A 12,960-nucleotide genomic window follows, 5' to 3' on the forward strand; every position below is an offset into this window, starting at 1 on the left:
GGGCTCATGGGATGTTGAGCTCCTTTAGGACATCTTCATACCTGTGGACGTTGCTAGAACTATACAAATTCCATTGCAGGTTGGAGTTATGGAGGATTTGGTTGCTTGGCAATTTACAAAGTATGGTACCTTTTCGGTGCGTTCAGCTTATCACGTTGAATTCAATCACCAGTTCGGATGTCACTTTGGCCGAATGGATGGCCCAGGAGGCTCTTGGCTTAATCCAGTATGGAAAGAATTGTGGCGTCTTCACGTCCCTGGGAAAATTAAGCACTTTGGCTGGAAGGTTCTTAAGGGATTTATGCCTTGTTTCAGGGTTCTAGTAGGTAGGCATATTCCTTTAACCCCTCAATGCCCGTTGTGTAAAGTGGGACTGGAGGATATACAACACTGCATCTTCACATGTTCAACGGCGAAGGAGGTTTGGGATGAGCTTCAGCTGACAGATACTATACAGAGGGCAGTACTACAATATCGATCGGGGTCCATCATTCTAGAGATCCTCCTAGAATCTGATAGTATATATGATTCATGAAATACCGGCAGCAGAACTAATACTAGTGACCATGTGGTACATATGGTGGCAGTGGAGACAAGCGGCAAAAGGGGAAATCATTCAGTCCCCTGATAGAACGGCTTCGTCGATTAGGGTACTGGCTACAAACTTTGTTCGAGCAAATTCACCAAATCAGCCAACCCGAAAGATAGACCAGATATGGAGGAAACCGAATTCGGGCTTTGTGGAAATCAACGTGGATGCATCATTCCATGCTGATACACTGGCCGGGGCCTATGGTGCCGTGGCGAGATATGATCAAGGTAACTTCATTGCTGCTACAACCTGGGTTCTACCTCATGTCCCTTCGGTTGATTCTACGGAAACAAATGCAATCCGATATGGGTTGATTCTGGCTGCTAATATAGGATGCACCAAAGTTGCAATTGAATCAGATAGCATGAATGCTCTTGAGGCGGCTTTTGACCCTGATGCCTATATGGGAAATGATGCTGCAATTATAAGTGAAGCTACAATATTGGCTATGGAGTTTTCTTCTGTTAATTTTGTTCGATGTTGTAGGGAAGCCAATCTAGTTGCAGATTGTTTGGCAAAACACTGCTTTAGCACTAGAACTTCAGAGTTTTGGGACTCTTCTCCGCCTGACTTTATTCTTCCAAATATTGTAAACGATTTGGCTATCATTTGAGGAATAAAGTTACTGATAAAAAAAAGGATAACACATTGTACCATCTTAACCTTTTATCATAATATATAAGAATAAAATATTGTTTGAGTTTTGCAAGGAAAAATTACAATCAAATGTTGAAACATTTACAAATACAAGTGTTTTGCCAACATAGATGTGACTTAGGTTGATATATTTAAATATCGAAATATGTATATGACACACAAGGTCATTTTTGTGTTTGAACCGACTGCATTCGATACCACTCGAATTCGATCTGATGCACCTCATTCAGTGTGTGTTAAATCGATCCCGAGCGAAGCATTAGGAGTGAGAGGATCGGGGTGAGTGGTTCGGCGCATGCAGAAAAGGTTGATGACGTGCGGGTCCAAGCAAATTCAACCTGACAGAATCTAGTGAAAGGTCGCCAACCTCCATGAATTCATTTCAGGTCTCCCATGTGTTGTTTTTGGGTAACCGCACTCCACTCCGCCATAACTCTCTGCTCTCCCTGCTCTGTCGCCATTGTTTGCTCGAACCGCAGTGTTTGCTTCATGGCGGATGGCGGCGAGTCCTCCCTGTGAGACACATTCCCTCCCCCGCCCCCAACTTGTTACCTGTTTTTTTGTATGTTTCTGATGGTCGCCGATGATGGTGTTCATGTCCTGGTCACTGCCATTTTGCTTGGTCGGATGAGGGAGGCATCTCATGGCACTTAATCAGGGTGGGATTTTCTTTTTCTTAGGTCCCATTTCACATGCATGTCCGATTTCATGGTAGTTTTGTAGGTCCCGGATTCGTGGGTTGCGGGAAGGGGTTGGTTGCGGGCATTTCCCATTCCCGTTTATTTTCTGTTGGTAGATTTTACAGTTAGGGTTTCAAGTGTTTTGAGGTGTCACTACAAGAAATATGTCAACTTATGACCTTCTGTCAGTGACCCTCGAAGAATTGGTCATAAATTTATGACCATTTTAGACCAATTGGTCAAAAGCTGTTCAGGGGGCTCCAAACCCTAAACCATTGCGACCATTTTGGTCAGAAAGGTCGTAATTTCCTTACATGAAATGGTCACAAAGCAAATAGTGCTAGTCCGCTACCTTATTTCTAGTTGTTAATGACCAATATAGATGGTCATAGCCTTGTATATTGTGGTGGGTTGTGATGACTAGGCGCCATCTCATCAGTTTTGCCTATGTGTCATGTCCATGTGGCAGTTTTTGCCCTAGGTTGTGAAGCAACCTATATTTCTATCATTCCCAAAATTCCCAAAAAAATCTCATAAATTCTTTGGGGCATATCTTCATCAAATATGTAAAAGTCCTTCCTTGCCTAGTTCAAAACTAATTCAACAATATTCATTTTCCTATTATGTTCACAACAACACTTTATGAAGGAAGTGCTATTTATATATTCTTGATTACCCTCGGAATTTTTGAGCACTATTTCCTATCCAAATCGTTACCGCATGACAAAATTCAGCTCCATTTGCCTAGCAAATCTTCCTCGGCAAATTTCTAAAGTTTTTGTCCACCTAGAAGCATTGTGAAGGAAGTACCTTTTTTATATCTCTAAATGACATGAAATTTATACAGTTCCTTCATATGCCCAAATTATCACCCTCCTCCAAATTGCAGCTCTGTCAAATCATCTATGTGAGCCCAGGTTCAATTTATATTTTATGGCCAAATTGGCACGTTGCAAAGCAAGTGTTATATAGACCCCTCCTATTACCCTCAAACTTTTCGGGCACTCTTCCATACCCAAATCATTGCCACATGATAATATTCAGATCAATTTTCCTAGTAAATCTTTCTCAGGAAATTTCCAAAGTTCCTACCTCGAGAGAAGCTTTGTGAAGTACTAGCTAGGCTTACCCAAATGATCTGAAAATTTACCAGCGCATGACCATACCTATGTAACTTACCTACACCAATTTTTAGCTCATTTCATTCATCCAATCTCTCTCACTAGTTTTCCCAAGTTTTTGTCCATAGAAGAGCATTGTGAAGGAAGTACTACTTTGGCATGTCAAAATGATATCAATTTTCTACGATGCTTTCCTATGCCCAAATAACCATCCTCCACCAAATTTCAGCTCAATCCATTCATTATTTTGAGCCCAGCTTCAACATTCATATTTTTGTCCAGTGTGGTACTTTGCAAAGCAAGTACCACCTAGGATCCTCCTTTTGAGCTGAAAATTTGTGAATATGTTCTCCTTAGTAGATGATCGTCCTCGGCCAAAACTCATGCCCATTGGCCATGTGCATTTCCCGTACCGCTAATCAAACACTTGGCTGCTTATTCATGTTTGAGCATCGATCGGTCTCCTCCTGAGAATCTTATGTTGTGATTTTCTTCCTAGTACCTACCTGGGGAGTTCCCAACCCACTAGACATGCCTAGGCCGCCCAGAACACATGGAAACGTCACGGCCATGCGGTGACCACGCGGCGGGCATGCGAGTTTACGCGCTCTAGAGTTGGGGGCCTCGGCCACCGCCCAAACCTCGACGTATCGCCACCAAACCATGTATTTATGATTAAATAGGTACTTATGTAACTAGAAATGATTTTTGGAAAAAACAAAAAGCAAACTATGAGGCAGCTGCAGTTCAAATTTGACCCGCTTCCTACTGAATCGGCGGGAATTTGTCTTTTTCACCAGAGGTGGATCAAAAAATTTGACACCCAACCATTTTGTCAATTGTGCATTAAATATGGCCTAGTATTTTATAAAATTGATTAGGTCCAATTTTGCAACAAATATATGGTAGGTCCTTCACAAAAAAAACTCATTTCAAGCACTCGGAAAATGGAAAATGGTTTTTTCGTCCAAAGAAAATGAAAACTTCCTTAGGCAACATTGTTTGCCATTTCAATATGCACCCTTGTGCACAATATGAGATCATTTGAACAAACTATGCCATGAATGTGGCCATAAGATTGATCATTTGGCTTGAAAGCCATGAATCTTCACACTTGATAGCTCATTTCTGAGAACACTTTTTTAAAATAATTACTGTATTACAATTTTATTATTTTTTGCTGGAAACTTGTTCACATATAATGACACAAATGCGAAGTTTTTCCAATTTTTTGATTTTTTTGAATTTTTTATGCCCGTTTCAAAATGCGGTCAAAACGGCGGGCTTGACCGTTCCTAGCTAGTGGTTGAATATTGGAATTTTTTTGGTGTTTCTCTGATTAAATAGATACTTATGTACCTAGAAATGATTTTTGGAAAAAATAAAGAGCAAACTATGAGGCAGCTACAGTTCAAATTTGACCCGTTTCCAACTGAATCGACGACAATTTGTCTTTTTCACCAGAGGTGGATCAAAACTTTTTTCTCCCAACCATTTGGTCAATTGTGCATTATATATGTCCTAGTATTTTATAAAATTGATTTGGTCCATTTTTGCAACAAATATATGGTAGGTCCTTCACAAAAAAACCTCATTTCGGGCACTCGAAAAATGGAAAATGAATTTTCCGTGCAAAGAAAATGAAAACTCCCTTTGGCAACATTGTTTGGAATTCCAAGATGCACCCTTGTGCACAATATGAGATCATTTGAACAAACTATGCCATGAATGTGGCCATAAGATTGATCGTTTGGGTTGAAATACATGAATCTTCACACATGATAGCTCATTTCTGAGAATACTTTTTTAAAATAATTACCGTATTACAAGTTTATTATTTTTCCTGGAAACTTGGTCACATATAATGACACAATGCGAAGGTTTTCCAATTTTTTAATTTTTTTAATTTTTTATGCCCGTTTCAAAATGCGGTCAAAACGGCGGGCTTGACCGTTCCTAGCTAGTGGTTGAATATTGGAATTTTTTTGGTGTTTCTCTGATTAAATAGATACTTATGTACCTAGAAATGATTTTTGGAAAAAATAAATAGCAAACTATGAGGCAGCTGGAGTTCAAATTTGACCCGCTTCCATCTGAATCAGCGGGAATTTATCTTTTTCACCAGAGGTGGATCAAAACTTTTGACACCCAACCATTTGGTCAATTGTGCATTAAATATGGCCTAGTATTTTTGAAAATTGATTTGGTATAATTTTGCAACAAATATATAGTATGTCCTTCACAAAAAAACTCATTTTGGACACTTTAAAAATGGAAAATGATTTTAAAAAACTAATTTCTCCTAACTCTTTTAAAAGATATTTGTATTATTTTGATTTGTCGTTATTCCTGAAAACTAAGGTCAAATTTGATGAAACATGAGAAGATATTTTATTTTTATTTTTATTTTTCAGATCATAAAATAGCCAATATGATTTAGCACCTTACTTTTAGTCGATTATGACCAATTTAGATGGTCAAAAAATGTAGTATTGGTATACTGCGTTCTGATTGGTCCAGGAGCATCTCACGCGGATCGTGCCTAATCACCATCGGATGCTCCTGGATCCAACGGCCCGCCTGTCTCACCCACGTCGCCCAACCCACAACCCGCACTCCCTCCCACGCACCCAACCGCACCCAACCCCTCGTGCCCACTCGCCTCTCTCTCTCTCGAACCCTAGCGTTCCACTCCTCCCTGGCCGCCGCCACCTCCGGTGCCCTCTGTCCGGCGAGATCCATATGGATCGATCCCCTCCAATCCGCACCACCTTCGGCGCCCTCTGTCCGGCGAGATTCATATGGATCGATCCCCTCGAACCCTCCAACCCACGACTCCTCCTCCTCTCTGGATCTCTGGATTGACCCAACCGCTTCTCCCCCAATCCCGGCCTCCTCCATGCCGAGCCGAGAGACACTCCTCACTTCCAGCCGAAACCCTAGCCTGAGACCCCTTCCTCCTCGATGGCCAACCCCTCCATGGCGGCCGGCGGCAGGGTGCCCTTGGCGGAGGGGGTCCGTGCCGTCGAAGCCCAGATCCGCAACCGCATCCGCGTGGCGCCCGTTGATTGCGTGGCTGCGGCCCTGGCGACGCGATGGTAGCGTCGGCCCTGGCGGCGTTGGAGGCGGCGAGCCAGTCCCTGAGAAACCGTGAGATCCTCGGCGCTGTGGGCACCACCGCGGCGGTGCTAAGCACCACCGATGCCGATTGGGTCCAACGAGGCCGGCAAGCCGCTGCGGCGGATCGGTGCGTCGTTCGAGCAGCTCGCGGCCGTCACCAAGCCACAGCAGCAGCCCTCGATGGCGGCGGGGGACTTCTCGCGTGCCTACTCCAACGTCTCCATCCTCTTTGGCTGCCTCGGCATCGCCTTCAAATTTGCCTTGATGGACTACGTCGCCAAGGCAAGCGGCCTCTCCTCAGCCCCCCTCTCCTCCCCCGCTACCTGCTCTGCTGTTTGGTATGCTACTTCATTGTGCTTGTACTATATGTGGTAAAATTTCTGGTGATTCCTTCCCGGGACATTGATTTAGTTGTGTGAAGCTGAGAGGTTTGGGATGAAATGACCATTGCTTGTTCAATCAGTAAATTCTTCAGTGTTCTTGGCTTCTTAGTACATGCACATTCACATTTATTGTATCTGAATTGTATCAACTTGCCAGTTAGCTAATTACTAAAATCATGTGCACATAACTATGTGAAGTTGATGTTCAACCATTACATGTGATAACTAGGAAGCATATTTTTATCAGTGGACTGCTATTTCTTTTCTTGCTTCTGTTTGCAAAATTAGGTGATCATGGTAGCCTTGTTTTCTTTAGTGTTAAAAAAAGTACTAGGCTGCAGTTTTTTAGTGTGTCATCTTTATATGTGTCTTTCGAGTGAACAAACTATGCTAAAGGTAGATCAGGACTTTCATCTGAAGTGGAATTCTATCTTGGGTCTGATCTTTTGAATGAAAAGTTTTAGTTAGAAATACACTGCTTTCTATCTGAAGGGGTGTATAGCTGTGTTGTATGACGTTGTTAGTTTTTGATGTACAAAAATTTGGTAGGTATTCTAGGCTGATGATTGTTGGGACTCTATAGTTATTGAATGGATTTGCTAGCAACAAGGTGCCAGGCACAATTTACTGGTTATGAGAATACTATAGTTGTGTTATTGTGATATTCAATTTATAGAATTGACTATGTTCTGTTTTTGCTTCAGGTAAACCAAGGTTTTGCTCATGGCTCGTACTAAGCAGACTGCTCGTAAGTCCACTGGAGGAAAGGCTCCTAGGAAGCAGCTAGCCACCAAGGTTTGTGACTGCAATATTGATACTTTACCTATGCCATGTCTTTATTTATGGTTTAGGTAAATTGAACTGGGTATAATTTGAACCTCAACCTTCATTGCCAGCTTATGACCAGATATCCTACTGATGTATATGGACTATCATGGTATTATTGTTAATTTGACCATGTGCTCTACTTTGCTTTTTGACAGGCTGCCCGTAAGTCTACTCCCACAACTGGAGGAGTGAAGAAGCCTCACTATTACCGCCCTGGAATTGTTGCTCTTCGGTGTGTAAAATCTTCCAATCTATTCTAGCACGTGTTATAGTTTTGTTTTGAAGTATTCTCAAATGAGTAAATTTTGTGCTTGACTTTGCAGTGAGATCCGCAAGTACCAGAAGAGCACGGAGCTTCTCATCAGGAAGCTTCCATTCCAGAGGCTTGTTAGGGAGATTGCCCAGGACTTCAAGGTGATCAATTAACTTGTGCACTACATTGTGATGCTCCTGTTGTGTCAACTCTTATAGTATGATGAATCAAGTAAACTAAAAGCACCATCCTGTTCTGTCTGTGTAGACTGACCTCCGCTTCCAGAGCCATGCGGTGCTGGCCCTTCAGGAGGCTGCAGAGGCCTACCTGGTGGGTCTCTTCGAGGATCCGTGGCGAGAGGGCTTAAGGTGCTTGCTTTGCCTGTGGGAATGTCTCTGGCAGGTATCTGTGTCTACTTTTGCTGTTGTTTTTAGTGATTGTTTGGAACTGCTAGCTCTAATTTAACTTACTTCTCGTTTCCCTATTTCTGCTGTCAGTATTCCCATGGCAATTTAGGTAACTATAGTAATACTGTACAAGAAACATCATTGCATTACAAGTTGGGTTTGAATCCACTTGTGAGCAACTGGGTGCGCCCATTCTAGAAATATGATATGTAGATTTGCTTCACAGAACTGATGATGATGCACGTATTTGGAACAGTCCACTCCATTCTCACAACCAATTAAGTCCAGAGCTCACACCTCTCTGTTGATGATGCACGTACATTCCAGTTAAAGAATAACACAGGATTAATTAATTCTCGGGCTCTTCTAGCTGTGCTTCTTACTCTAGGTTCCAAGTAGAGATTCCTATATACGTATACTTGCTTTGCTGCCGATTCCTGACTCTGTCTGTCTGTTTTGGAACTGTAAAATGCAGTGATGCCAAACATCGCCTCTGCTTCAACTGATTAATTTTCTTTGTGCCAAACAGAGCCTGTGATGTTATCAAAATATTTGCTACTCTTAATGGGTTTATCCCACTTGATGATCTTAACCACCAAGATCTCTGAGGCTCTTATTTCTAGTCTAATGTTATCAGTATAGTACATCCGCTGTTTGCATGATAGATACATATATGTGACATCAATTTGTCGTTGGATATTGCTGGAAACTAGCTATGTCACATCAATTTCTTGGTTGTCTAGTTTGTTATGTCACATCAATTATATGCTTTTTCTGAGATTGTGTTTTAGCTATTGCCACTTTGAGCTATTGTAGATTTTAGTTATCAATTACAACAAAGCATTCTTACATTCCAGACTTGATCTTACTACTAAATAGCACCCCATGTTGTTGTTGTTGTTGTTGTTATTCACCCTATCCTTGCTGTTCTGTTTTCTTGTTGGCAGATATTTTGAGTAAATTCAAGATGAAAGATGTTCAAAGAAGCTCCAAGACATTCTTATATAGCAAGTTATGTAATAATAGATGGGTTATCTGGGAATTTAATGTATCTTCTCTCTGTTTGTGAATGAAATAGTAATTATGTATGTGATTTAATGTATCTTATCTCTGTGAATTTCATGTATGTTTCAGAATTACAATTCCTGTTTCATATGAAATAGTAATTATGTATGTGATTTGAAAATGTGTGCAATGAAAACATGACTCATGCGACCCACTTATCAAAATAATTTGAGCACATTTGAAATTTCTGACGTGTGGGACCAGTGTATGATATTATGATATTTGGGACAAATTTAAAATAGTGGAAAATAAAATAGCAAAAAGTAAAATATCATACGCTGTAAAAGGCCGCATCCAGAAATAAAAAGGCCAAATTGTTGGGCTAGGCCCATGTAGCTAGAGAAAATTAATAAAGAAAATATACAGTAAAAAGGCCGAATTGTTGGGCTAGGCCCATGTAGAAAACCGAATTGGACCGGGCTGAATCTTGTGCCACATCAGCTTGCCATGCTGGATGACTACATGGCCTGGGGAGGTTGCTAGTGACCAAAACGCCACAGTAGACGTATTTTGGTCATAAACGTCTTCGACCATTCCATAAGAAAGGTCGCTAATGTCAGTTTATGACGGCCAACTTTTGACATTATGTTTTTGGTCACAAAAAGGTCACAAATGAAAATTTGTGACCATTTAGTGAACAATAGTGGTGGCCACAAGTTGACATATTTCTTGTAGTGTGTTTGAAGCGACATATATCTTTTTGGGAATGGGTGATTTCATCGACGTGGCATGAATCTCCTAGTAAAAACAGATCCCTTTGCTATTGGAAATTCGCTCAGCAAAACATTCTCAACACCCCTATTGTCTACTAGATTTGGTAGTTAATTTTGCATTCTACAATGCTAGTCATTGTTACTGTTAACATGCTTGTTTTGTGCTAAATCTATCACTGGGGTGGGGGTCGGGGTGTCCTTACGTTTAGATGAACCTTGCTTTAATTTTGTTCTGTCAATCCTCTATCCAAATTGATCAATTGTGTTATGAATACATTACCATGCCTAATGTAGAAAAGTTATCAGTGATGCATAAGCTTTTTTCAGGGTTGTGATATGTAATATATGTGGTTTTTCCAGCTATGTTATGCATAATTTACCATACCTTATGTACATAACTTATCAGTTGAGCATAATCGTTTTTTATGTAGCGATGTGTAATATATGTCTATTTTACCAGATGTGTTATGCATAAATTACTTTGCCTAATGCACACAACTTATCAGTGTAGCATAAGCATTTTCAGCGCAGTTATCTGTAGTAAAAAGGTTTTTACCAGCTCTGTTATGTATAAATTGCCTTGCCTAATGTACATAACTTAATGTAGAATAAGCAATTTTTTCAGGGTATTTATCTATAGTGTATGTGTATTTTAACAGCTCTGTCATGCATAAATTACCATGTCTAATGTACCCCAACTTATCAGTGGAGCACAAGCAAGTTTGGCAACTGATCCACATTTTTTTTCATCATGTTCTCTATGATTTTTTTTCTTATGTATATTGTGTGTTTGTACCATATTTTCCATGCCATTGTCATTTGTGTTTCTCATTCATTTTTGTTTTCCATAGGTAATTTCTGCCCATTTTACATGTTATGTTTATTGTTTACTGGGTCTGCTGTGAATACTTTATCAGGCTTATTCTATTATTAGTATTACCATGTTTTCTAGTAGCATTTTTCTATCGTGTCACTCCACCGTGATCCTGTCAAATATATTTTTCTTTTTGAACAGGGATTCTGCAAATGCTCCTGTAGCTGCATGTAAGGACTTTCTTTGAAAATTTATCAAAAGAATTCAGCAGCAACACGCGGGTCATCATCTAGTTATATGAGAGGTCTAGGATACAAGTGTCCACGACTCCATACTATACTACTCAGAGTTCATCTGTAAACTATCTTGTTCACAATATTCGACACAACGCTAACATGTCAAAGGAGAGGAAGTATGCGATTGACGACATCAATGCTAGGATCATGATGCATCGTGAGAGGCAATGCTGATAGTAGGTAAAACAATGGCGGTAGCAACAAAAAATCATCGAAGTTCATGAATTGATAATACCACGATTTATCATGTCATGAAATTTCGGATCCAAAATCAAAATGTGTCATGATGAAAAAACTTACAAAAAACACTAGTTAAGCATTTACTGTGTTCATAGGCCGAATGTTTTGCCCAATTTGAACCAATCACTATTTTGCGGCCCAATTTGAACTAATTACTATTCATAGATGGTGTCTACTACACAACTTTATTCTTATAGACACGTGTTGGGCCTCCAAGCGCAGAGTTTTGTAGGACAGTAGCAATTTTCCCTTAAGTGGATGACCTAAGGTTTATCAATCCGTGAGAGGTGTAGGATGAAGATGGTCTCTCTCAAATGACCCTGCAACCAAATATAAGCAATCTCTTGTGTCCCCAACACACCCAATACAATGGAAAATTGTATAGGTGCATTAGTTCGGCGAAGAGATGGTGATACAAGTGTAATATGGAGAGTAGATATTGGTTTTTGTAATCTGAAATTATAAAAATAGCAAGGTAATTAATAGTAAACGGGCACAAAAATGATGTTGCAATGCTCAAAAACAAGGCCTAGGGTCCGTACTTTCGCTAATGCAATTTCTCAACAGTGCTAACATAGTTGGATCGTATGATTATCCCTCAAAGTGTAATGAAGAATCACTCCCGAGTTCCTATTAGCGGAGAACAAAAGATAGGAATTGTTTGTAGGGTATGAAGCCACCTCAAAGCTATTCTTTCCGTTCGATCTATTCAAGAGTTCGTACTAAAATACCACAAAGCTATTGTTTCCGTTTGATCTATCCTAGACTTCATACTAGAATAACACCAAAGCATATTCATATTCATAATACTCAATCCACACAAAGAACTATAAAGAGACCCCAAAGTTTCCGTCGGACAAAAGATAATAAAAACGTGCATCAACCCATGTGCATAGATTACCCCAATATCACTGCGGGAATCCGCGAGTTGAATGCCATAACATATATCAAGTGAATCAATATGATACCTCATTGTCACCTTAAGTATTCACACCGCAAGACATAAATCATGTGTTCTCATATCTGAATATTCAATCCGACAAGACAAAACTTCAAAGGGTAAATATTCAATTAATCACAACAAGAGTATAGAGGGGAGAAACATCATATGATCTGACTATATTAACAAATCCCATGATATAGATCACGAGAGAGAGAGAGAGAGAGATAAAACACATAGCTACCGGTACAAACCCTCAGCCCCGAGGGTGGACTACTCCCTCCTCATCGTGGTGTCCGCCAGGATGATGAAGATGGCCACCGGAGATGATTCCCCCCTCTGGCAGGGTGCCAGGACGGGTCTTGATTGGTTTTCGGTGGCTACGGAGCCTTGCAGCGGCGGAACTTCTGATCTAGGTTAAACCCAAGGGGTTTCGGAATATTTGGGAATTTATAGCGCAAAGAGGGGGAAGGGAGGCCACCGAGGTGGGCAAAACCCACCTGGGCGTGCTAGGGGGTCCTGGCGCGCCCGGGTGGGTTGTGCCCCTCTCGGGGCACCCCTAGGTGTAGCTCTGGCCCAATGGGTTCCTTCTGGTCCAAAAAAAATCCCCGTAAAGTTTTGTTGCGTTTGGACTCCTTTTGGTATTGATTCCATGCAATGTAAAAAAACAAGCAAAAAACAGCAACTGGCACTAGGCACTAGGTCAATAGGTTAGTCCCAAAAAATAATATAAAGTTGCTATAAAATGATTGTAAAACATCCAAGAATGATAAAATAACAGCATGAATACTTCATAAATTATAGATACGTTGGAGACGTATCAGCATCCCCAAGCTTAATTCCTACTCGTC

The 12,960-nt window shown here is 40.7% G+C and overlaps 1 protein-coding gene and 1 non-coding gene across 2 annotated transcripts; both read left to right on the plus strand.

Moving 5' to 3' along the window:
• Positions 1-6,350: 6,350 nt before the first annotated feature.
• On the plus strand, positions 6,351-8,649 carry LOC119273443 (histone H3.3-like). Its single transcript, XM_037554595.1, has 7 exons — positions 6,351-6,508; positions 6,931-6,949; positions 7,268-7,348; positions 7,537-7,613; positions 7,705-7,795; positions 7,902-8,002; positions 8,571-8,649. The coding sequence occupies exons 1-7, from the start codon at positions 6,351-6,353 to the stop codon at positions 8,647-8,649; spliced, it is 606 nt and encodes a 201-aa protein (XP_037410492.1).
• LOC119273806 lies at positions 8,571-8,653 on the plus strand. The gene has a single exon (XR_005134988.1). It is a non-coding gene; the product is annotated as a small nucleolar RNA SNORD24 (small nucleolar RNA).
• Positions 8,654-12,960: the final 4,307 nt, after the last annotated feature.

The sequence above is a fragment of the Triticum dicoccoides genome, chromosome 3A (genome assembly GCF_002162155.2).
Source record: "Triticum dicoccoides isolate Atlit2015 ecotype Zavitan chromosome 3A, WEW_v2.0, whole genome shotgun sequence".
Lineage (NCBI taxonomy): Eukaryota > Viridiplantae > Streptophyta > Magnoliopsida > Poales > Poaceae > Triticum > Triticum dicoccoides.

What these genes read in the sequence shown, in the direction of transcription:
- LOC119273443 (XM_037554595.1), top strand. Translation starts at nt 6,351, where the DNA reads ATGGCGGCGGGGGACTTCTCGCGTGCCTACTCCAACGTCTCCATCCTC. An exon ending in GGAAGCAGCTAGCCACCAAG is followed by an intron (nt 7,349 to 7,536) that starts GTTTGTGACTGC and finishes GCTTTTTGACAG; the next exon opens with GCTGCCCGTAAGTCTACTCC. An exon ending in CCGTGGCGAGAGGGCTTAAG is followed by an intron (nt 8,003 to 8,570) that starts GTGCTTGCTTTG and finishes TGTGCCAAACAG; the next exon opens with AGCCTGTGATGTTATCAAAA.